Here is a 26,078-nt window from a genome sequence, read left to right as displayed (position 1 = left end):
ACTGTTAGGGATTTGCTATACGAGGGAGGGGAGAGGAATAAACTGATTATAAAATCTGTGAGTTTCAGATACTGTCAGGTAAAATTCAACTGACCTTCCAGATTCACCTCTCAAGCAGTAACTTGGTAAAGTTTGCACAGCACTCCTTATCAAATATTGTCTGATGACGTTCCCGCAATGACTTAATCTTTACAGAAGATGCTAATTCCTAAGGTGCCAAATATCAACTGGAAATTGTAGGTTTTAAAACCAAGAAGTCAAAGAGATTAAAGACAGAAAAAAAATGCACAAAAGTCTTAATGTACAAACCTAATCACTCTGGCTCCTTAAAAAGTTCACTGGTTCCACGTGGCATGCCAACAGCTCATAGATAAATTGCTATTATTCAAATACGCATTTTAGCACACACAGTATCTATTTTGGACTAAACACCTTCAACAGGGTAGTTTATATCCTGGAACATGACTGCAATGCTACTGAATTCTATCAGTTTTTAGAAACGTAAGGACAGTTAGCGAATAACAAAAATTTAATCCAACTAACAAGTCAATCTCAATAATACACAGAAAGAACCTTCATTCTTGTTGCTTTGAATGCACTTCAGAAGTTCAAAACACCAGTGAGTGATCAAGTTCCATGAGAATTTACCGCTATCTAAAGCTAATTCGTTTATATATAACTTATAATTGAGCATACAATTCAAAAATCCATTATCAAATCTTTGATGAGCAAGTCTATAAAACAAACTGAAAATCCTGTTTCACCTAATGTTTCCATAAACTATCCAAAGAATTCTTCCTGAAGAATCGAGACTGTGGGAACCTATAAAACCCACCATTACAGTGAATTTTACCTTTTATAAACTTCTTCAGAAACTTAAGGTATGCCTAGGTAAACCTCTCTATCTATATGGTCCACATCTCTCTGCAAGTGACAGATCTTACTCGGTAAGAAACTTCTGACATATGGCCAACTAAGTGACAACTCACTCCTGTCGGTGCTAAAAGGACTCCAAAAGCACAGAAAAAAAGGTTTTTTTTTTGTTAAGGTGCAGAAGGAAAACAATACGGCCTTTCCTTCAGGCTGAAATTCATTACGTGTAACTGAATAATGAAGTCATCATCGCTAACCTCTAATTTCTTCTTTTTTTTTTTTTCAAACAGAAATCCCTGCAAAGGGTTTCCAAACCAGACAGACCATGAGCATAACCACAGCACTGTAATCAGTTTACCAGGACCAAAGTAAAATCTCCAGAATGGGAGATTTGAGATGTTTCCCAAGGTTCTTCCGAGTGATCCATTCCACTATCAACCAAGTTTTGGGAGTCACCGTTCTCTAGCAAAGTGCTACTAACACTTAAAAGTTGTTTTATAACACTTGTTTGCATAGTAATGGATGCCTCATGCTGTCTTATTTTTTAAAGCTAACTTAATATTTATAGTTACTTTGTGAAAACTCCTAAGCTGCTTTCTTATTCCAGAGTTAATGTTAATCATAAACCACTTTGCACATACTGACCTGGGTTTTCCTCCATCAAATGCCAACTGAGAATATGTACGGTACCAAGTAAAAATGCACGGGGACGGGGACAAGTTCAAATAATCCTCCCTTTTTTTATGAGCCATGATCACCCAACAGCTGTAACACCCGTTAAGACCTTTCACTGTAAACAAAAATATCTCCTCTTGGCAGTGAAAAGGTTTTGGTCAATGGTAACACAAGATTAAGTTTACTAATCTCTTCACGCTGAACAAAAAAGGTAAAAAAAGGAAAAAAAAAAAAAAAAAGACCCGCTAGAATATGAGAAAGGAAAGCGAAAAATGTAAAAACTGGTAGGTTTTCGATTTTAAGGCTTCCGAATAGTGCCTTCTACTTTCTCCAAAAGTAGAAGCCGCTTTCTGAGACGCCAACCCTTCCGACGGAAGGGCAAAGAAAATACACGCTGCAGGGTGTGGACTAAGAGGAAGGGCGCAGAGGACTGCCAGAGGCGAAATCGGTCGGGTGACCACCCACCGGAAAGCCCCAGTCCGGGTTGCTTCCCGTTCCCTTTCCTACCCCGCGCCCCCAAAGCTGCCGGCTCCCCAGACGAAGAGGCAGCACCCCGGCTGCGCACGCAGCCCTACGTCACTGCGTTCGCTCCTCCTAGGAGCGAGGGGACGCGCCTGACGTCACGGGGCGGGGCCTGCCGAAGGCCGCCGCTGTTGACCCGCTGTTACCAGGCGTGCGCACAGCCAATCAGCAGCATGCGCCGGCGCCGGCGCCGGCCGGCCTTTGAACTCGGCACGGCAACTTCCTGCTGTTTGGCGAGTACACAGTGCAATGCAGTATGTCTGTCAGCGCTGCGGCACAAAGGAACAGCCATTTTGTGACTGAGCTGGACCTGCACCAAGATGCCAGGGGCTCACGGAGTTGCTGCCCGCGCTACCTACCAAGCTGCCCCTTATTTTCGCACCAGAGAACCAAGAAAGGGGAGGCTGGGGGTGGGAAGGAGTTTTGATATTTCAAGTTTCAATTCGATTTTGTCTTCTCAGAAATCCCGATTCTTAAGAATTATCAGCATCATAAAATGGCTGCCACTTAAAAAACTGCCTGTTCAGTCCACAAGCAACTGCATTATGCCATTTCTAATTAGCCCCAGGCTTTTAGAATAACTGCTAAAAGGCTGATTAAAATTTGCCCACATCGGAGGTTGACAAAATAAATCTGGTTCAAAGGCAGACGATTTAGAGATAAATTTAATAAACTGTGTTTTTAGATAAAATTGCAAACGCAGCGTCCTAGAACAAACAGAACTCTTTGTGTGCACACACAGTTCCAATCACATTCCCTTCTCTCCTGTCTCCATTCTTTAGTATTATTGGAGTTATCCCAAACTGCCAATTATTTGGGTAAGAAGTGTGTGGTATACATTTCTATGTATGTCCATCACTAAAACTTTGTTTTAAATATTTAGAAACTTCACAAATCTATCAAGGTATTTTTAAATTCGTATTTTTTGAAAATGAACTTTTTAATCTTCAGAAATCACGATATGCAACGTGTAACATACTTAAAAGCATTAACAAAAGAATACAGGAGTAACATACAACTTTATGTAATAACTATTAAGTGACTGCATTATTTCCAAAACAGGGAAGTATCAGGTTTACCTAAACTTGCACTCAATCCTTTCATATTCCTAAAGTAATTCTAAGTTTACTTGACCTGCAAACTCCTCCCTTCCCCTCTTGTGGCTCAGGATACAAAATTTTTGTAGTATTCCCTGCACACTAGACTTTGTGCCATAGAAACTAGGTCCTAGCGAGGAAATTCTAATGGATTAAGGGACCAAGTACTAGTACCTAAACAGTCTCCTTAAATGTAGCTTCCTAAAAGTAACATTAATCTACTACAATAAAACACCACTAGCATCCTGTTAAGCTTTATAATTTTAAAAGGAAGTGATGTCATAATTATGTACATGTATTCAGATATGCAATTTCGAATAACTAATTTAAAACTCCATCTTCAGGGAGTCTATCAGATATTTTTGGACATTCATCAGGTTTGTGAATCAAAACACTTGACAAAATGCATTTGAAAGTACAGTGCACGCTTCCAGTTAAGCTGTAACCCCACTGCCAACAGGCAAAGTCATGATAACTTCCAAGTCGTTTTCTAGGTAAGTAAATTATTAAAAGAAAGAATAGCAACACTGCTTAATTTTTTAAATTAGAAGGCAGTCTCATCAATGATGTTAACCACAAACCTTGCATAAGAGAGCCAAAACCTATGTGAGACTATGCAAATCATAAATACTCAAGGGAGTAACAATTTTAGATACTGAATCTTTAGTAATTTGTCAAATCCACCTGGGGATTCCTGTTTCTTCAAATTGGTGTTAACTTCTCAGAAAAAGCAGTTTAGGATCAGTTAGATAAGTTTCCTGTCCTAAATCAAACCTGGGTAATTACATGGGCAGTTCAGTTCAAAAGACAGTCCAAACTGTGTGACAACTCAATTTGCAAAAGAATTTAGAAAGTATTTTTAAAGGGTCAAAATATTGTTAAGTATAATAAAACATAAATAAAACTCAACCTTGCAATAAACCATCTCAAAACTTTTGAATTCACTAACCTAATAATAAAGTATATTTCTATAAAATTATAGAAGTAAAAACAAAATTGGATAAAAAAATCATATAACCAATCACATCCTTAACTGCATGATTTAAAATTCATGACAATTTATAAGAACACACATCAAGAAATGTATTCATAAGCACTTTTAAAAATTAATATACAGTTCATACAACAAAATGTCTCAGAGGCTTTATTACTTAGTCACTAATAATGTACTCCAACAAATATGAAACAAATCGTGATTTGAACAAACTGTATTTGTAAGCTTCAGAAGATAAAGCATTCCAGGTGACTCTGTCAAAATAAATCAATAAATTTAAAAGCAGCTACAACTAAAATGCAAAAGATACAGGTCTACCAACCAGAAAGTACTGTCTTAATATGAGCATATAAATGCAAACCTTAAAATATTTTAAATGTAAAATATACAAATAGAATCACAGTAACAAACACAAAAGAGAAGTATATTAAGAGTATTCCAGGATTTCTGTGATCACAGGTTTGATTTCATAAATGCAGGAACTGTACCCATCGAGTAAAGGTTTTGATAAATCTTATCAAAATTTCCTAAAATGTCAAGAGTATCAAAAGAAATACAGAGTCAAATAAAAATACAAACTGAGAGGCATCAGTCAAAGGGTCCTTTTTGCAATTTCATTTTAAAATGTACATTTTTTCATTCATATAACTTTCTCAAACGTCTATTTACTATAATTTACTACCACAAGGCTCCTCTATGGCCTTCAGTTACAAGTTTGGGTATCCTAGATTCTTCAAAGAAAAAATTTGCCTTGTATGTAAAATGGTGCAATGCAGCAATGGCTAAACCGACAAGGTCATTTTTCTACAGCACAAAAACCTAAAAACTGAAATTTATTGACAGAAAAACTGGAGTTTACAGGAAAGGCCCCCTTGAATAAAGGTACCTTACCTTTTGACTGCTGTAAGAGGCCTTAAGTCACAACTCAACTTTCATAAATTGCTACCAAAAAATTAGGGTGTGGCATATTAGCAATCTCAAGGTCACGCTTTAAAAAACGAATCCAAATTAGTAAAATACCTAAAATAAAACAGACAGCTATCCCTGTCTGTCAAGGTAAACAATGTAAGCTGAGGTTTCCCCCAAAAAAGAGAGAGAAAAAAGGAAGAAAGTTGATAGCTCATACCTCGATGCATTGCTGTGTAGCGAACTGTCCTCCTCTTGGCTTTTGTCCTTATTTCTCATCATCTTTTAATTCTTAAATATTAAGGGGGAGGGGGAATCTGTGTTTGCTTTGAAGTCCTGTGCCCAGGTATTTACTGTCAAAAGTTGAAAGAAAGGTAAGGTCCCAGCTTCTATCGATGTTTTTATTATCAGGAACAAAGTCCTGACGATGTAGCGATATTGTTATAATACAACAGCGGTAAGCACCAAAAAACAAAATATTTCTATTTTTTCTTTAAAAAAAAAAAAACAAAAACGGATAAACCGAACAGAAGGAATCATCACTATCAATAAGGAAAGTTTCTCAAAGTAACACACTGGATACAAATAACAATCTCTGTATCTTATTGCGTCATCCAGGAATTTCTCATATTTACAGAAAATAAAGCAAACTTAAACATATAAATCTTTAAAATTATCACTAATGATCATGGACTTACCTGATCCATGTAGTAGGTCCAAAGCAAGAGTCCTATCTAGTAGTAGAAAAATATCAGATCCCAAATAATTAAAAATAAAAACAAAATTCTCCGTTACAAAAACGAAAAATAAATACAATAATCCTCAAATATGTTAACTGGTCAAAAAAATAGAGCAACAATTAATACTAAAACGGGTCCGGAAGAAAAAAAACCTCATTAGGAGAGCGCACAAAAATGGAGGTGCGCCATGGCTTCTAAGCTGGAAAAAACAACGACCTGGGCTCTCAGTACGGCTGCTTCTTTCCAACAAGGCACGAAAAGAAAGCTCCCAAAAGCTGCTTTTCTCCCTTAAAAAGGTTCGAATCGACCCCAGTAAGTCACTAGGAGAGGCAGGGGGCTGCGGGGGCCCCCTGAGGCTGCCCGAAAGTTAGGGAAAGTTGCGTAAAGTGAGGCGAAGGCAGGGAGCAGAGCGCGCTCTCTCTAAGGCACAGCCGCCATCTAGAGCCTCCTTCCCAGCTCTGAGAGCTCTGCCTTTGATTGACACTCTCTACATTTACCCCACAACTCAGGTGATGTACCATAGACCCACCCCTTCATCTCCACCAAAAAAAAAAAAAAAAAAAAAAAAAGAAAGAAAAAAAAAAAGATCCTCCATCCCAGGGAGCCTGAAGACCCCTACCCCCACACCTCCCTGCCCCACCAGACCACCCCATCAAGGGGAGGAGGGAGGGTTTCTTAACCCCCTCTGGCTCAAGCACCCTTTTTAAGCCAGAGAGAAATGTAATTTGTTCCTTTTGTCTAAAGATCTGCTAAATATTTCAGTCCTTGAGCTAAAATAACTTCCTCTCTGGACAGGAAGTGGTGTTTTATCAAGCCATTTTGAAAGAGGGATAATTCTTAGAGAATATAAAGCTAAGCTTAAGTACTAATCTTTTAAAAAATTAACCCCCCCATGGGTAAAATGGCTGTCTAAATAAAAGCAAAACCTCAATTTCATAAATTAAATTCAACTCTTGCCTTCTTTATGAAGTCTAAAAATTATCTAAAGACAAATTGTAAGGGGGGATTTTCCATCCCAACTGGAAAAAGGGGGTACAACTCAACAGCGCCTCCCTAGTGTTCAGTTGCATTAGGGCAAAAATTAATGCAACTAGTTTACATCCAAGAATCTCCATTTTTCTTTCAACTTTCACAAAATTCTTTAACCCATTATATATAACCTTGAAAACTTCACCAAAAAATTCAAGACCACAATACATTTACTTCACACAGAGCCAGGCAAAACAAAGTTCTTAAATTTAAGAGCATGAAATTACCATGGGCACCCTTAAGTAACAAACCCAAGAAACTCCACCTCCAAACCAATACAACAGATATATTGCAACCATTCCCTTGTATTTCAAATCAAATTCTAAGTATACATACACATTTCAACAAGGCAAGTTATTAACAATCAGTCCTATCTGATGGCAAAGTTATCAGAGCAATGTCACAGGGCAAATTCTCCTAAATATCAAAACCATGAGATATACGGAAACAAAATGAGAAAATGAGTACTAATGCCAAAAACAAATTATTCAACACTTTTTCTTTCAACAAGCACCCCAAGAAAACATTCACACATCCAAAAAAATCAACTTTCCTCACTTGACATTACAGTATGCCAAGACGATGTCCTCCCCTCACTGAAGAAATCCATTTTAGGTTTATACCTAACAAAAGCAACAATGTTGCATCTAAGGTAGTAAAATCCATAGGCAAAACCTGGTTTCAATTCTGTACTTTCTACAAAAGATTTTCTACCAAAATCAAAATCCAACATTCCACTTTTGATTTATACAGACCAACCACCTCCAGTCAGTCAGTGAGAACAAATATTGCACATGTACTGATCAGAGATATCTGCCCTATGATATTTGACAATCACAAATCGCAGAATGATTTTCTCACAAGCAAAAAACTGAAGCTGAACTACTCTTTATTGTCTGTATAATGTGAAAAATATAATCAACAAGTCATTTGGTCTATCAAAATAAAGCCTACTCCACTTTTATAAGTTACTAAAACTGGTATTAGTCATTTATCAATAAATGGAACAGCAGTATTCACCTAGAATCCAAAAACAGTAATTACACGGTACGATTCATTTATTCTAAATTCCTAAATGTACAGAATAAAAATACAAGATAAAAGCCCTATTTCACATTAATATAAAATGTATTATACACATCACCACCACCAAAATTTTAAGTTCTTTTGTGAATACCCTAAGGACACTTCCATATAAATCCAACACTTCTTCCCCTAATATTAACTATTAAAACAACAGGAAGCATCAGTTTAATATAAATCTTTAGATGAATATTCAACTGCAAGACATTTATAATATTAAAAAGCGTAGGTAAAAAAGACCTTGTCCATCAACACAAAAGAACTTATAAAAATACTTTATCGCTCATCCTGAATTTTGAGGCAAAAGGCATTTTATTTTATAATCTCATTACACTCTCATGGCAAATTAAAGACCTATTATTACCCCTTGTTAAGTTTTTTCCCCAAGATATTTCAAAAAAGCACAAAATAGCATTTCAACCAAATGACCATCTCTTAATGCACAAATAAATTTCCACAACTTTGTGAAAAAAGACCAATCTTAATCAACCAAGTAAAACATTTTCCAGCACACCATTTCCATTTTACCAGCTTTATTCAGTACACTTTCCTGCTGGGCAACTGTAAAGGTCAAAGTGTTATTTCAAGCAGTAACTGAACATTTAATGAAACGTCAGCTTTAAAAAAAAAAAAAAGCCCAAACTGAGAAATTTTAAAGTGTTAGAAATTTTATTAAAGTTAACATTTCACAAGGTCATACTCATACAAATCAAACTGCAAAAAGTTCCAGGCATACAAACTATCATTTGTGTTAATGTGCCATCTTTCTTCTCCAAATGTCAAAAATGTGCTTGTTTTAATGATACAAAAAGTCTTTAGAAAGTCCATTTGTGCTGGGTAAGAAACCTATGTCTTCATTCATTTCATGAAATCCATGTTAAAAGAACCCTGTCTTGGTTGTATATTATCACAGCACTCTTGTATTAATCCATTTTCCTCAATTCCCCATAGTGGACTGCCATCTTGTTTTCTCAGTGGTAGGGTCCATTTGAGACTCTTCAAGCTGACTGGGTGCTTGATGAAAACATTAAAAGAAAAAAATGCTGTTGGAATACCAATCATCTTATTCCTTCAAACAGAGAACATCCACCCACCTTGAAGATACTCTTACATACACAAAGCTTTAATTTTGTAACAGCTTTCAACTATGAAACTGTATTATATTAAAGTTGTATGCACTGCACACACTTCTCAATGAAGAGAATCATGGAAAGACTGCAAACGAGTAACAAAGTTCTACTGTCACAGATATATATGTAACTATAAAAAAGTGGTAGTGAATAGTCAAATTTTTACATGTGTAATGTTATTATATGGTCAATATGAAATAAAAATTCAAATTCAAAATCCTGGAAAACTAAATTACAACAACACTATGGATTCTAAATCTCAAGACAGAGAAGTTTCCAAGCTTCTTCAAATAAAACTAGTTATGGAAAAGAATCCTAAGGAAGAAAAGAAAAAAAAAAAGGAAAGAAAAGAAACCAAGGCAGTGGGTAAAGCATAGTTTTCCAGCCCAACAGATGTTAATTTTGTTTAGATAACACAAATGGCCAACAGAGATGTCACCATCATCAGCTACTTATTTGAGAATACAGAAAATATGTAGCAACTAGGAAGCAAAAAGATCAGAAATGCAAACTGACTTTTTGGTATTTGCCATAAAATGCTATCAGCTTTAAAATTAAGCACAAGTAAAATACTCCTATTGACAAAATACCAAATGTTCCTCAACAAAAATCCATTACTTAAATAATTTGAACTAAAGTTTTTAGGTGGGCAATCGGGATACTGTATTATTAAATAAATAATCCTGATCCATCAAGATCAAACATAACTATAAAAGTAAGTTTTAACCCCAGTCTTCTCAATCAGTTTTGCAGCTCAAACTAAATCTATAGAAATAAAGTCTGGGTGACTAGAAGATTATTAAATGAAAAATATTTTTGATCTTCTGGTAGTCAATCCTTACCTCTTAAACTATCATTAGAATTTGTTATCTACGTATATAATACAAAAATCTACTCAGTAAACTACTGGGTAACCAAGAGACACTGGCACTCATGTTAGAAATGGGGTAAGTGTCACAGCATCAGTAACAACATCAGATATAAGATCTTTCTCCTTCACATACTTTCCTTATTTCTCTCCACTCTACAATAAGAACTACATAACTCATTCATTACTATTGTCAATAAAATACCTTCCATTTGAATTATTCACTTCAAAATTAAGGAACATATCCTTCCTATGTTTAAGTATAAAAATAAAAATACCATCAGTTCTCTTGCACCATTAACTAATTTGTCCCCAATCTCTACTGGTACAATGGCAGATCAAGCTCTAAATGACATTGGGGATGTAAACACAATTATGATGAAAAAGACATTAATGTACAGAGAACAAGTTATGATCATTTCAATGGCTATAGGTGCAATATATTCAATTTAGTACATTAAATGATAAACTCAATGCTTTATATTCTTCTGCCACAGGACAAGAGGTAAAATTCATCCAGGACATTATATGAAATTTCATTTTAAAAATCATTATTTAAAAAAAAATTCAAAAGAAACCTAATGATACTAAAATCATTCTAAAATTACTTAATAAAATGCACTAGTTTGTGTGACAATAGAGATTACAAAATACTAGCAAACTGATCATTCTATCACATATACTGTTATGTTTTAAGACAGCTAAACAAAGAGGAATGAGAAAAGCCAATGCTAAAGAGAAAGCAGACTCTGGTAACATTGTAAGGCCATGATCAGTCTGCACTCCTACAAAGCCTATCAAAAGCCAACAGTGAGAATTTTGTTAATAAGCAAAAGTGCACAGTCAAGCATCAAAATACCTAAAAGAGCAATGAGGGATTTATGAGTAAGCCATTTATCTTCATGGAATTCCAAATTCTTGCAAAAACTGAATTTATAAATAAGCAAAATTATGTTAAAAAATAAAGAAAGTAGGCATGAGTTCCTTCTGTGAGCCTGGAAATTTTCTTGGTAACAAAATCCAGTTCTTCATGTGTAAAATGGAAATTGTACCTACCTCATGTGGCAAAAGTGAGAATTAAATGAGTCAGTACATTTAGAGCTTTCACATTACCTGGCATATAGAAAGACCTCAATAAATGTTATTTAGCTATTATTCCCATATACCACAATAACCAAAGTACATGGAGATCTACAAACTAACCTTACAGAAGCAAAATAATTTATATTCCAATAACAACAATGTGAAAAATCCATACGATATGGATTGACCCTATATGGGATCAACTGTTTAAAGACAAACACTTTCTGCTTTAAAAAGATAATTTAGGGGCACTTTGGTGGCTCAGTTAAGCATCCAACTTTGGCTCAGGTCATGATCTTGTGGTGTGTGAGTTTGAGCCTGGCACCAAGCTCTACACTGGTGGTTCAGAGCCTGCTTGGGATTCTCCCTCTCCCTCTCCCCCACTTATGTGCTCTCTCTCTCAAACAAACTTTTTAAAAAATAAATAAATAGATAATTTAATCTTGCATTAAAATAAGATCAGTATAGAAATCTGAGTAGTGTTCAGATATCAAAACCCTACTAACTCTACATCTCTCCAGTAACTTGTGAATTCCTATGGACATACTGAAAGGATGATGGTTTGATATAGAATTCCATCCTCAAAGAGACCTTCATCTTTTGTTTACTTCACATACAGGCTCCAAGCTCATTCCATGAACAGGTAGAATTTTTCCACAATGACGTTCATAGTTTATATCTCCTTTTGAAGGAAATTGTTCTAAAAAAAATTCCCAAAAGCCAAAGCAAAGACTTCTATGGTAAGAAGGCACTAAATAAAGCTACCCCTTAAAATCCCTAAATATTGTACATCCAAAAATTTAAGAATATGAAATTAAGGAGATCTTCTCTTTAAATTCTAATTTAGTTAATGTGTTCCAAAATCACTGGTATTGTAAAATCAAGTAAGTTAGCTGAAATACAAGTGAAGTTGTCTGTTGAAATCCAACTCCTGACTGAACTAGGCTTACGAGGGCCTCCCCTAAATTAAGGATAAGTAATCGCCTTACTTCTACTTCCCAGCAAACTCCCATTTTTATTAGCAACAAAAAATGTGAGGGACAGGGAAGAGTACAAGGAAAAAGAAAAGATTAACGACTCTTAATTTTTAAAGTAGGTGGTTCTAATAATGCCACAATAAATTAATGTTAATTTTTATTACTTTAAAACTTAAATACTTATTGCAAAACCAAAGGGACATAAGGGTATAAACGAGGAGCAAAAATCGAATCTTCCCATCATGTAATTTAAATTCTTGGTGCTTATGACGACTTCAATCTTCTTTGCTCTGATCTTTAAATTTGAAAGCATTTGGGGCACCTGGATGGCTCAGTCGGTTAAAGGTCTGACTCTTGATTTCAGCTCAGGTCATGATCTCTGGGTTCATGAGTTCAAGACCCCTGTCGGGCTCCAGGCTGACAGCACTGGAGCCTACTTAGGATTCTCAGTCTCTTTCTCTCTCTGCCCCTCCTCCACTCCCTCTCAAAAATAAATGAACATTAAAAAAAAAATAAACTTAAAAACATTTAATAGTGAATTGACATATACAGTTTTATTACCAAAAGTAACTTGAATCCTCAATAGGATCACAATATATTCCTGCATCCTAAATACAATGGGGATAAAACTTAACTCCAAAATTATTTGAAAAACACCAGCCAGCTACTGATCTCTTAAGAGAATAAGATCAATTATGGTAACTAAGAAAAAGAATCATGGTACTTCAAAGTTTTACAATCAAATCAAATCTTCTTTATTTTCCATATATTAGTTTAAAATCTGACTATATATGCATGTTAAAAGGCTCAAAGTTGTAGTCTGTATCACTTTCCATTTTTATTGAGTCAAAAATTTTAGTTTTTAGACAGTAAAAATAAATACCGCATTAAAATGTATATTTTCATAATGAATTTGACCTTCTTTTTCAATTAAACCTAAAGTACTAGTTGATAAATAATGTTTGGCAAAAATTATATACCATAAATCAACAAGCATTCATTGAGGATCCACTATGTGCCAGGTAATTAATGTCTTTAAAACATAAGACAGCAGATCAATGGTTGTACATTAGAAAAGTTTTCATCTCTGCCCTCACCATCACCATCGAAACATAACCAAGAAATAGCAGACATTTATACAGAAATTGAAGTACTAATTAGAGCAAAATTATCATCCATAATGTAGATTCCCGAATGGGATTCAAATGTATGAATCAGCTAGTATGTAAAAATACCAAAAAGTTCTCTCAATAATAAAACCTTTAGAGAATTCATCCAAATCCACTTCTACAGTCTTTTCCCATTCTTTCTCATGCTGGGAGTTAGAATAAACTCTTCCATAGTAGTAGTAACCAAGTCTTCTAACATCAAAGCATAATCCCAGTGTGAAAAGAATTTTGTATTGGGCTTTCAAGTTTAAGGAAAGTTCAGAATTAATTTACTAAAATTATTACACTGAAATCCATTAAAAAGGATGTTCTATTACCAAAAGAAAACCCAAGGGCTTCTGAGTTCTAGGAAGAATTAAGTTGACACAAGGGATGGATCTAGGACAAGGACAGGTAAGCTTTCTTTACAGAAAAAGATAATAAATATTTCAGGGTTTGTGACCATTAGCTACCAACTATTCTCAACTCTGCAGCTATAGTGGGAAAGTTGACACAGACAATGTGTAAATAAAAGAGCAGAGCTGTGTTCCAATAAAACTTTATTTTTAGGGGCAGGTTACCAACACCCAGCTCTAAGGTGAAATGTCAGAAGTATGTTCAAATGTGAGTTACTTTGAATTCTGTAAGGGAGTTTAAGTGAAGAAAGAAAATAACAACTTGGAGTAAATAAACAAGCAAAATTTTAATAAACTTCACACACATCTAATCATGTTTTTTATTTTTGTACTGCTTTGAGCTTCACCAAATCTCTCTATATTTTTACAAGTAATTCAATTATTCAAATTTCCAAAGTCATATGAAAATTTAAAAACCGATCAAACATGAAAATTAAATAAAACTTACTAAATGGTTCCACCAACATCTATTACGTTGTACAGGCCCTTTAGAGAATTCAGTCTCAGGATTCACATTTCTGCAAGAAACAAAAAGAATATAATTTTATGCACAGAAAAAGATAAAACTAAGACTACTAAAATGCATTTGAAAACTTCAACATGACGATCCACCAGAAGACCAAGACATACACTTATTTATGAACAACACAGTCCAAGCAGAAGTTCTTACCCCAAGGATTTTTTTTTATTTCTTAATTTTAGTATTTATTTTTGAAAGTGAGAGAGACAGAGTGCAAGCAGGGGAGGGACAGAGAGGGGGGGAGACACAGAACCTGAAGCAAGCTCCAAGCTCTGAGCTGTCAGCACGGAGCCAAACATGGGGCTTGAACCCACAAACGACAAGATCATGGCCTGAGCTGAAGTTGGACACTCAACCAAATGAGCCACCCAGGTGCTCCTCTAGCCCCAAGGATTTTCAATCTGGCTATTTGGAGACTTACCTATAGAGTAAGTTACTACAAAAACCATTCATAAGTCTCAGCCCCTAAGAACTCCCAACAGAGCAGATAAAATCTGGCCTCCCTATATGGATCTAATGGGCAATTAAGGTAGAGAACTAGTTGTTTCAGAGTCCAACATCACCTCTTAACAGTACAAAATTATTTTCTGATCTTTCATTCTAATCTACTTTCAAGACTCGTAAAGGAAAACTTCCATTACCCACCTGCAAGGCCATGTTTCTCTATTATTATTATTATTATTATTATTATTATTAGTTCAATATTTAATCAAATTATTTTAAGATAAAGTGATAGAAACCTTTAGACAAAATTTCAAACGACTTTTGTCACCAACTGTATTGACCTACTCAAGTTAACTCTAACCCTTTTTAAAATACATTAACAAAAATACCATATCCATACTTTCCACTAATTAGACTGAAATGCCCCATAAACAAAACATGGAAAATGATGTTTTTCACATTTCAAATGCCCTCTGACTACAGGTATTTTTTCAGTCACTCCTGCTCTGAAGTATAATAACCATACTATGTAGAGCTATCATAAAAGCTCTAAGTTCAATATTAAAGTGTAGTAATTTAAGGATTTTTAGAAAGCACAATAGTTTAGGATTTAAGTTAAAACTAACCTATTCAAATGTTGTTCCATAACTAAGATTTCAATTTTTCAAATTATAAATCAAGTTCTTGATTATATTACCAAATCTTAATCCGTTTAGTCATTTTGACTAATCATAATCAAAAAATGAAGGAAAGACCTGCTTCAAAATTATCTCTAAGAGTTAAGATGCTAAAATATTCTCCTAGCAAGTTAACAAATGAAGCAATTTATAAGAAAAAGGATTATTTACTTTTAAGCTTCCAAATTTAATTTGACCTTAATAAGAATAGAGATTGTGAATAAAGACAAGTCTTAAATCAAGTAAGTGAACTAAACTGATTTAACTCTTAAGAGAATGGTGGAATTGACTTTTATTTGTGGAAAAAAAAGGTCTGAGGGAATCCTTCACACTGGGCTGGTAATGTGATTAAAAAGCTACCTACCAGTACAAGTTTGTCGCCTGTGGGTTTCACTTGGGAGTTCACTTTGCACCACTTCAAAAATTACTGACACCAATGTAATCTGCCGTATCATCTCCTTTCCCAAAATTGAGAAAGCAGTATTCCGCCTTCCTTTAAAAATGGTGGGGAGAAGCCAAGTTTGGCTTCAGCAGGCTACAAAAGTAGGTACTTTTGCTCATATTCCTACCTATCTTTAATATTTTGCCGTATCATAGATTCTTTTGACTTATATATTAAAAGGCAAAGACTGTTATCTTTATTAGCCCATCTGGGCTTTTCTTAAAATATTGACTGTTACCTTTTTAAGTCCTTAACGCAATTCTTACATATAAGAATAAAACCTGACAGCACTTTTGAAATGAATATATGAAATCTTCCACAAAAATAAGGTAGCAATAAAGTCATTACCGCTTGTAAGAAAATTCAGAAACCATTCAAGTTAAGCAAACTACCTTGATAATCTAAATTAAAATGATTATGATCACGATATAGTACACATCAAGGGCATACTGCTTATTTGGGAAATATTCCTTATCAAATAAATAGCTTAATTTCAAAAAGCAAAGGATTGTTTTCCAAAACACAAAACTATCTAACTTTGTATATTGTACAAATCAAAACTTTACCCAATTGTTGTAAGAAATATGCCACTTGAATGTTATGAAAAAAATCAAGTGCTACAGTTTTTATTTATAAGCTTCAGAACATCATCAAATTTGAACTGTAATGGTTAACTACATTCAGAAATTAACAGCCAAATGTGAAAATTAAGTTTGTACTGAGCCACTCAATCTAGTAGGGGAAGATAGCTTGTGTCTTTGAAATATAAAAATTTTTGGAAGGAAATTAAATAGATTATGTCAAGCATGTAAACTACAAATCCTTATTTATAGTTGTGATAGCCAGCTATAAGTGTTACATTGAATACACTAAATTTTACGTATATTTATTTAACCCAGCAATTTTTTATTGCAGCATTCTAAATCTCACTTGTTTAAATACAATTTCACACCTTAACTGGTTTTCAAGATCAATTTTCCAACATCTGCATTTAGATTATAAATATTTTGGAATGCCTACAATCAAAAAAGTCGGGTACACTATCACCCAGGGGTCATGTTATTCAAATCATTTCTTCACAGTAACAGCACATATATTTATTATGCAAAATTACAAAAACTATTGTCCAGTTTGTGTAAGATACTCCTTACTATTATTTTTATCACACAATTAAAGGCTAAAAGATATTTTAAGAGATTAGAAACTCCAAATACTTTCTATAGATTAGAAGACAAGGTCTGCAGTGAAATATCAAGATTACAGGGCTAATCTACATTTAGAAGCTCGGTTTCCTGATTGCCGATTTCCTGATTTCCACTCTTATCACACACACCTCTCATGAATGAAGAAGATGGAGATGTCCTCATAGTCTGTTTCCCCTTAAGCCTCTCAACAAAGAAAAAACCCGGAGCAAATAAGTAAATTAATTGGTTGTCCACAGTCCAAATTTTTAAATAATCAAAAAACTAAGAATAACAGTAAATTCAACTTCAAAGAAAATTTATATTCAACATACATACCTCTATCGCATAATCTAGCCTCTAAGTGTCATACCATAGTTCGTGAAAATCTTGTGATTAACTATGGGCAGAACATGGCTGCTTTCCTTTCTGTGGAATTTCAGGTAATTTTTTAAATAGTACCATAATAACAAATGCAATAAAACCTATCACCAGTTCAACCTAGTAATGATTTTTAGGATCCAAAAATTAGTTCAAAATGCCAAAATAAAAACAAGTATTTAAGTATCACTTTGGTTCTTAAGCAGAATATAGCAGTAAACCAGAAAGTTACTTTTTATACGAAATCTGGTAACTACTGCCTATTTTACAAGCAGTATTTTACAGCAAATATCAAAACACTAAATATAAGCAGCATCAGCATTAAAGTTCAAGTACATGTAAGACCTTTTTAAAATGTGACTTGCTATAATCGTTTATCTTGTTGGTGATAAAAGAAGCTGCAATCCATTATATTGAGGATTAATTTAGAAATTACTGTATCATTTAAATATTTTTTTAATTCTTGATACTGGAGTAAAAAACATAAAAACCAAATCATTCAACATTTCTAACCTTCAACCATTCACTTTTTATTTTAATGGGTCAAACTGCACCTTTGATAGGCCATTACAAATTTATTGCTGATTTGTACTTAAAATTACATTACACTTCACATACATTTGTGTCCAAAAGGCCCAATTCTCAATTTTTATGACAGTGACCAACCACATGTGAATGCTAATCTAATATCGTTATCATTTACATACAGGAAACCGTAACCTTGGCATTTGTGTCAAAGGTTAAGATGAAATAGATTTTGATTTTATATATATATATAAGATCTTTAAAAACACTATAGTTACAGGTCTAACATTTAGTTTTCTTTTGCACACTAAAACACAAATTTGATCAAACTGCAAAATGACTGAAAAGGAAAAACTAAGCTAAAACAAAGGCAATAAAAATATTACCTTTATCACCTATCTCAATGATATAATTAGCCAACATCAACAGATAAAAGAATTTCCACATTTCAAGGACAAAGGTAAACTTGCCTTTATATTACTTATTTGGCTAATTTGGCTATTCTTAAAATTTCCGAAGGTACTATATATATACATATTTCCTCTGCTAAATCCCCAACATCAGCTTGACAGTAATTTCCATGTTCAGTGTTAACTTATAAAACACCTTTCTGGAAAATTACCGCAGACGTATTTTTTCATTCACATATGTAGTTTTAAGATGTGAAAGTATTATATACATGTTGAAAATTATTTGTTCCTTTTATGCTTTAAAAACAATTACAAAGTTATAGATTAGGTCTCTTTAGATGCGTTATTCTAATTTCCTGTAAGATAACTCACTTTAGTACGAGTTTGAAAACAAACTCATAACAACAGTTAAAATGAACATATTAATTCCATTAATAAGAACTAAAATACGAAAGTGTCTTCAGTTTTTAAAATACAGTTCTTTTAAGAAATGTTAAGATCAGCAAATACAAAATTCTAAACCATTTCCAAAATGTGACCTTCATCATCCAAAAAATGGCTGAAGAATTACAGATTATAAAGACATACAACTCTGATAACTACTGATTTAACCATAATCCTGAAGCAGCAGATTATTGGAAAGTAATGACCATCTTACTGCTCTGATATAAATTACGTGTATTAACTGTTTTATTATAATACAAAAGTGCTTTGATGTGAGATAAAGGAATTTGATGGGCTTTTTTCTCATCTCTTTTTCGAGATGAACAGTCTACATTTTGTTTCATTGACCAACTTAGTGATATTTTCCTACTCAAATGTTGGTAGCTATTAAATTTCAGATGTTGAATAAAACATTTACTTACTTGCTATATAAAATAGACTTTTGCAAATATTTCCTTTATCCTCAAGGATAAAACTCCACGGTCTCAGTCTTCAAAATGGCATACCTTTTGGGGGGGAGGGGGAAATACACCAATATTCTAAACAATTTATTGATGGAACAACAAATAGCAAGTAGAAATGTTTTAAAACTTTTATTGTATAAAGAAAACAAAAACAAAATCCATGCTCACAAAACTTGATTTTTAAAATGTTCTTCCCTAAAATCTACTTACTACAAATACTAACTAGCTCAAATTTTCCAATAAATTCATTTCTTTAAATACTTAAAAAATTAATTTGCACAACATATTAGAGAATTACAAAGAAAAAAATGTATCTTTGGTTCACAGTTTTTCTCAAAATATAATCAGTCTTTTCTTGTTCCCCAAATTAAACAAAGGCTTAAGGGACCTTCAGTATTTTAAACTATTCAAAAGGCACATTAAGTTACAATGGCTAAGCACATACACTTTTCATTTAACGGAAAGGTTTAAAGGCTTTGTCAAATTATTTCAGATATTCAGTTATTCATACTCATAATCACTACTCATTGGAAATACAAATTTATCAAAGAGCAAAATAAAAACCAAATAGGCTTTTTATGTTAAAGTAATTAAAATTTACCCAGCCTTACCTCATAAAAGCTGTATTTGTTCAGAACCATCATCGACCATATTTAATCTGGTAAGTTACCTTAAAAAAAAAAAAAGATGTATCAATGTTTTGATTTTTAAACATTTCTTGGCCAAAGTTTCAGTGTGATGAAACAATAAGGAAATATTCCAAATACATGATCTATGGGCAAATTTAGGGACGGCTCATGGACACACCACCTTTACAGTTAAGGATGCAGTTATTTCTTATCTTAATAATCTATCAGTCTTTGTTTTCCTCATCTTTTGGTGGCATGAATAAACACTAGAGATTAAGGCACGGAGATTAAATAAACTACAGAAAATTCATATCTCCAGACAGATTTAAGATTATAACCTCATTTTTATTTTTCTTTTGATGCCAGGCAATACACAAAAACAAAGGAAAAGTTTACCCTGCTTAAACACTGAAATCATCTTAAAAATTACATTAACCATCTAGAAATACCTTTTACAATTACAAACAATTAAAAATTAACTCCTCCAGGAGAAATTAGTGAACTTAAAATGGCTACTGGTTACTTTAAATTTTTAAACCACAAGTTATTTGATCTCACCAAGTGAGATATTAGCTTTGTCTTTTAAGCAAGTCTAAAACATGTAGTGTCTATGACCTTTATTCAATTTCAAACCAGGGTCTTGGAAATTTTGTGTCTCCCTTCCCCCATTTCTCCCATAAAAAGATCCTACGAGGTTAAATTGCTAGCAATTATTTTGCATTTCACTATTCAAAAAAGGAGCCTAAAAAAACAGATTCAGAATATACATTTAAAACTTCTTTCAGTGTTCAAATATAAAAAATGCGGTTTTGAAAAACCAAAATTGATACTTAAGATTCTGTAAATCAAGATATGCGCAACTGATGTAACATGTAGCACTATATGAATGCCTTTCAGAAATAAAGCAATTTCACTGACAAAAAAAAAATACCATCAGAAATACGGTCGATTACACCAGTAACTCTGATTTTCTAAGTACTACGTAAATCTGCCCAACACTGTTTTTACGTAGATCTGCACCTTTACAACAGGAGAGCTACCGCAGAATGAAGACAAATATATTATAAAATACACAAAGGTTTGTGCATTTGTGGTTTGCTCCTCAAACCATTAAACTTAAATTCCCTCTCAGTTTTTCAAACTCAAAACTATAGAGGACTCCGCAAATTCTTGAGAAAGCAGTATTTATTATTAAAATACTCTTCCGTTTTCAGCAGATCTAGATTTTTATGCATGCAACAAATGCAACAAATATGGCTCCTCTTCATCGCCCATTACCGAGAACAGTCCTACTTTAATATTTACACTAAGAGAAAGTAACTTCACAAAGAGATTTGGCGTCAGAATATTCCTTTGTAAAAGTTTCGTCGACCACGGCTTGTGCTAACATACATTATTTTTAAAAATAATAAAATGATGAACTTCAACTTTTAAAAGTCCAGAAACTGATCCAAGTACGTTCTAACATTCAGGTGTGGTAAGTTACAGATAACGGCTCCTTATGACCTTTTAAAAAGTACCCAACAGTATATTTAATCATTATTCAAACACCAGAATGTCAACTAATCTTGGCGTAACTAGTCCGCAAAATAAACTATCTTGATCAAACGTCATCGTCTACTCTCGTAATTAAAACCTATTTATTTCCATTAAACAGCCGAGACGACAGCATAGTAAACTTATCTTCGTAATTTTTGAAATACCAGCGGCACTTCTCCAACTTGCATTTTTAAAAGACAACCTTAACGTCATCAAGGTTTTAATAAGCAGCAAGTACCTTCTTGTCTGTAACACTGCAGCCGTTTTCAAAATCGGCTTTGAAAGAGTTAAAAGCCAACACCCAAAAGAAAAAAAAAAAAAACACAAGTTTTATTTTTGTTTAAACGTAGTCAGGGTTCCATTGTTCTTTTTAAATTCCACCATGAAGGAGAGCTCCCACCTCGCCGGAAAGAGGTTAAAAAAGCTCCCCCGTTGGAGAACCTGAAAAGGATTTTTTCCCCCTTACCCTAAATATCAAAATAACTCACCCGGGCAGAAAGGGGCTCTCCTCGCGCGGTCCCCTTCAGGCTCCCGCCTGCGGTCCCCCGCCGCCGCCCCTTTCCCGGCCGGGCCGCTGCGGGCAGCGAGGCCGCCCCCCGTGGGGTCTGCCGCGGGGCCCCGCGCGCCCCCCGGCCCCGCGGCGCCCGGCGCTTCCCGCCCGGAGAGCCAGCGGGCGCCGCCGGCGGGGCCGCCTGGGGAGGGCCGGCCAGCGAGGCCCGGCCCGCCGCCCCCTCCTGCTCGCGCGCTCAAGGACATTTTGCTTTTCCTCCCAAGGACAAAGGACAATAAAAGGAGCCGGGGAGCCACTCACCGGGTCCGAGCGCGGCTGTCGGCACCTCCAGGTCGCCCGCACCCGCGTTCCGCGCCGTGCCGCCCGCCCGAGCCTCCCGCCCGCGCCGGGTCCAGTCGCCGGGGCCCCGGGGAGCCTCCGCGGCCGCTGCCGCAGCGGCGCTTTCGGCGTCGAGGGCCCGGCCGCCCCGGGCGCATCTGCCGCGGGCTCCGACACCGGCGCGCGGCCCGCCTCGCCTCAGCCGCGGCCGCTTCGCTCCCGCGGGCCTGAGGGTCGCCCAGGCGCAGCTTCCCGCCGGCCGGCGGGCCCCACGGCCGCGGCGGAGCGCCTGACAGCTCGGGGTGCTGCTGCCTCTCCGGCCATCTTGTGCCGTGTGTGTGTGGTGTCTCTCTCCCGTCTCCTCTCTCGGCTTTACTCCCTCCTCCTCCTCCCCCCGCCCCACACACCACACAACATGGCCTCTTCGCTGCGGCGGCGGCTGCGGCGGCAGCAGCAGCTCCACCGCGCTCCTGCCCGCTCCCCTCCCCCACTCTCCCCGCCTCCCGCCCGCAGCCCCGGGTCCCAGTGCGCACGCGCGCTGCCGCCCGCCCGCCTCGCCCATTGGCTCCGCGAGCTTCCTGCCACCCCTTCCCGGGAGCGGCCTCACGCACGCTCGCAGGCGTCTTCCTCCCTCCTAACAACAACTACTTCGGCGCTATTGGCTAATTTTGATCCCACCCCTTCGGCTGCCTCCGCGCGGATAGGCTGACCTTAGTGCCACTCACCTCCCTTAGGTGTTTCTGGTTTTCTTGAGGGGCGCCAGCCCGCGATTGGCTGGTGATGGAACCTTTGGGTTTGGAGCTGAGCTGTTGCTTTTCGCCCCGCAGTGCGGACCCCTCCAGGCTGGCTGGGGACGGGAGGAGTGCGGGTGGTGGTTCCTGGCGCAGACTAGGCCAGGTAGAATTTAGTACAGAGACCTTCACTTCTGGTTAATAGCTTCACTTCTGGAAAAAGCTCGGAATGCAGTGCTTCTGAGCTGAGATTTTTGTCTTCTTTTTTTAGAAAAAGGAAAATGACTGACAGGTTGATAAGCAAACAAGATGCAGGTTCATAGCCCTTGGGCAAGCAGCCATGTCTCCTCAGCTGTAGAACTCAAGATCTAACCAACCAGTCTTTCCCTAAGGGTCACAAAGTCAGGACCAGTGGTTTTTACAACCAAGCACATATCCCCAAGCCCAATAACCAAATTGAGTTGCCATCTACTTGAGGGTTGGTAAGCTTCCGGTTGCCCATTTATGCGAGGCAGCCTATTCATAATGTACAGTGTCCTTAGAACTTACTGAATCAGTATTTCATAATCTTGGTTGGACTTGATTCCACCCTTTAGGGCAGTATTTGTTTAAAGGGGTAATTTTAACTTGAACAGTCACAGTCTACCTGTCCAACCTTCTCCCTGAGAAACCAGGCAAAATAAACTTAATTTAAGAAAATCTCACTATTTTTCACTATGTCTTCCTACTTTGATCTGGAAGCTATTCTAGGCATTCAACAGGAATAACTGAAAATCTAAACTTCCCTGAAATGGATGAGAAAGGAAAAAGTGGCTCTCTCCCACTGCCACCACTATAGAAATCTTGCTTCTTTTGGCAGGGAATCTAGGGAAATGGAAGAGAACACCAGAGGCTCTTAGTTTTAACAGATTTATTTGCAAGGCTGATTCTTGGGGCAACTATTAAATTCTCTAGAGACCCTGCCCCTGGGTTAGAATGTTAAATACTCATCAGGCCCAGGAACTAGCTCTGGTCCTTATTTTAAAAAGAGCACAGTTGAAGGGTACCTGGGTGCCTCAGTCAGTTGAGTGCCTGACTTCGGCCCAGGTCATGATCTCACCGTTCATGGGTTTGAGCCCCATGTCCGACAGCCCCCTGCTTCTGATTCTATGTCTCCCTCTCTCTTTCTGTCCCTCCCTCACTCACTCTCTCTCTCTCAAAAATAAACATTTAAAAACAATTTTTTAATAAAAAAAAATACTACAGTTGTTAATTGCCTTGGCTCAAATTGACATCAATTACTTAGGGCAGAGCTAAGACTAGAACCTAAGTCTCCTGACTTATAGATTGTGGATTCCTTCTATGCAACCTGGCCATTCACCCTAGCAATATAAGTTTAGTTCTAAGTGGGCACACAAAAAGAGTGCTTCTTTAATTAAATTTCCTCCATTTAATTTCCAACAGACGTCCCCATATACAGTCTAGCTTTGAACACCGTACACCTGCAACAAGACTTCTTTCTCTGAATTAGCGCCACCCTGAACCCTTTTTCTTCATTCTTCCTTGTGTTCTTGCTATGCTATTGTTCACTCCCCTTTTCCCTTCCTACCACTACCTTAAATCCATCTGTGATTCTACTTTTCCATATGCTTCACCAAGTATTCTGGGCCAGCAAAACAGACCTGAACAGGCCTTTATTAAAAATAGTAATGTCTGGGGGTGCCTTGGGTGGCTCAGATGGTTAAGTGTCCGACTTCAGCTCAGGTCATGATATCACCATCCATGAGTTTGAGCCCCACATCAGGCTCTGGGCTGAAAGCTCAGAGCCTTGGAGCCTGCTTCAGATTCTGTGTCTCCCTCCCTGTCTGCCCCTCCCCTGCTCTCTCTCTCTCTCTCTCTCTCTCAAAAATAAATAAACATTGGGGGTAATAGCTGAAAAGCCTTGAGTTAGCTATGTGCCAGGCATTGTTCTCACCCCTCATTGTAGATTAATTGAGCACCCCTATGAGAGACTATTATTATCCCTCTGTATTATCTTTATTAGGAAACTGAGGTGCAAGGAGTTTAGTTTGCCTAGGCTCACACCAACAAGACTTACCAGAACCAGGATCGAGCCCAGGTGGTCTGGCCCTGGACCCATTCCCTTCAGCCTCTCCCAGTTTCTTTTTGAAGACTGCACCTTGCCAGAGAAGTTCAGTTGGATCCCTGTCATGTGGGGCTGTCTAATTTGCCAGCTGCCCCATCCTCGACTTCATTGAAATGTTCCACCTTCAGAATTGGGCCTCCCTCCAGTTGGGAAATATCTGGTCCATCCTAGGTGAATTCCCAGATGCAGGCCCCACCCTGTTACCGTCAAACTCCTTGCACGCCATGTGGGAAACATCTAGGTCTTGTTTTGTTTTATCTTTGAGCATGGACCCACACAGCTCAACCGTGGGGTGACTCCCTTAGGCAGCTTACATAAAGTAGCTTTCTTCTCCCAAGCTTCTATCCCACACAACATCCTCTTCAGAGAAAGCCCTTATCAGCCACGTTGAAACTTTATTCCCTGCCACACGTGACAGCCATAATTTCCTTTGCCATATCTTTAGCGTGTCTTTAGCCATCCTTCATTAAAGTTAGACTAGCTCTGTCCTAAATTAAAGGCACCTGACACCTGGAGGACCCCATCCTATCCCCTCCACTGTTCTTTTTCGGGCTAAGTGATCTGCCAATGAATGGAGAAGAGATCCCTCCCTCCCCCACAATGGCTTCTATTACTGCTGTTTCTTTGCAGGGGAAGATGAAGAGCCCTTAGCCTTGACTCACGTGAAGGAAAGACCTCTGTGTGTGCTCTGAGTAGTTGTGGTCCTATTTAATTGTGACCGAATGAAAATACGGATGAACCGAGAATATTCTGTAAGGATACAAGGATTTGTTTACACTGGTTGCCTCCATGGAGATCTCGAAGGTAGAGAATGAAGTAGGAACTGGGAATGTCACTTTCTACTTTATACCCACTGGTGATTTTTGAAATTTGAACCATGTGAATGTAATACCTCTTTAAATAAAGAAAGAAAAGAAAAACCTGAAATCCAAATAATCTGCTGAGCTAAAAGCTGACACTGTTAGACAGGAAGGTAAGTTTTTCTTTTAACTATTTAATTGTGGCATCTGCATTTGTTATAATAAACACTTTAAAAAAAAAATGAAATAAAGGTCACGCAATGGTTGGTACCTCCAGGGATGTGAATAGCATTTAAAATGTCCCTGGTTGGGGCGCCTGGGTGGCTCAGTCAGTTAAGTGGCCAACTCAGGCTCAGATCATGATCTTACCGGTTTATGACTTCGAGTCCCACGATG

At 36.9% G+C, this 26,078-nt stretch overlaps 2 protein-coding genes across 8 annotated transcripts in view; both read right to left on the bottom strand.

Annotated features, from left to right (window-relative positions):
* Positions 1 to 6,376, bottom strand: part of CHD2 (chromodomain helicase DNA binding protein 2) — a 123,228-nt gene extending 116,852 nt beyond the window's left edge. For 5 of the 7 annotated variants that reach the window (XR_006704419.1, XM_045448732.1, XM_045448735.1 and 2 more), the window contains exons 1-2: positions 5,288 to 5,401; positions 1,519 to 4,415 (exon numbers count right to left, since the gene is read on the bottom strand). Coding sequence is in view for 6 of the 7 variants with exons in the window: in XM_045448732.1 (XP_045304688.1) it covers positions 1,519 to 1,625 (107 nt within the window). In the remaining variant the exon portion in view is untranslated. Of the gene's footprint in view, positions 1 to 1,518; positions 4,416 to 5,287; positions 5,421 to 5,765 lie in introns of those variants that run through there. The other 2 variants (XM_045448733.1, XM_045448736.1) reach the window with 2 other exon arrangements.
* Positions 6,377 to 8,569: 2,193 nt separating this feature from the next.
* Positions 8,570 to 25,108, bottom strand: LOC123582309 (spidroin-2-like). The gene is made up of 6 exons (XM_045448508.1): positions 25,087 to 25,108; positions 22,009 to 22,660; positions 19,641 to 19,699; positions 18,988 to 19,071; positions 13,990 to 14,059; positions 8,570 to 8,933 (listed from the first exon to the last, which is right to left on the bottom strand). The coding sequence occupies exons 1-3, from the start codon at positions 25,106 to 25,108 to the stop codon at positions 19,696 to 19,698; spliced, it is 678 nt and encodes a 225-aa protein (XP_045304464.1). The 3' UTR covers positions 8,570 to 8,933; positions 13,990 to 14,059; positions 18,988 to 19,071; positions 19,641 to 19,695.
* Positions 25,109 to 26,078: the final 970 nt, after the last annotated feature.

The sequence above is a fragment of the Leopardus geoffroyi genome, chromosome B3 (assembly GCF_018350155.1).
Source record: "Leopardus geoffroyi isolate Oge1 chromosome B3, O.geoffroyi_Oge1_pat1.0, whole genome shotgun sequence".
Lineage (NCBI taxonomy): Eukaryota > Metazoa > Chordata > Mammalia > Carnivora > Felidae > Leopardus > Leopardus geoffroyi.
The sequence above is the reverse complement of the archived record's forward strand: the minus strand, read 5'-3'. Positions and strand labels throughout refer to the sequence as shown.

Bases quoted from the DNA above. Each gene is read 5' to 3' on its own strand.
- LOC123582309 (XM_045448508.1), bottom strand. From the start codon at position 25,108: ATGGCGTGCAAGGAGTTTGACG. The intron at 22,661-25,086 runs GTAACAGGGTGG...AGTTGTTGTTAG, and splicing joins GGCGTGCAAGGAGTTTGACG to GAGGGAGGAAGACGCCTGCG.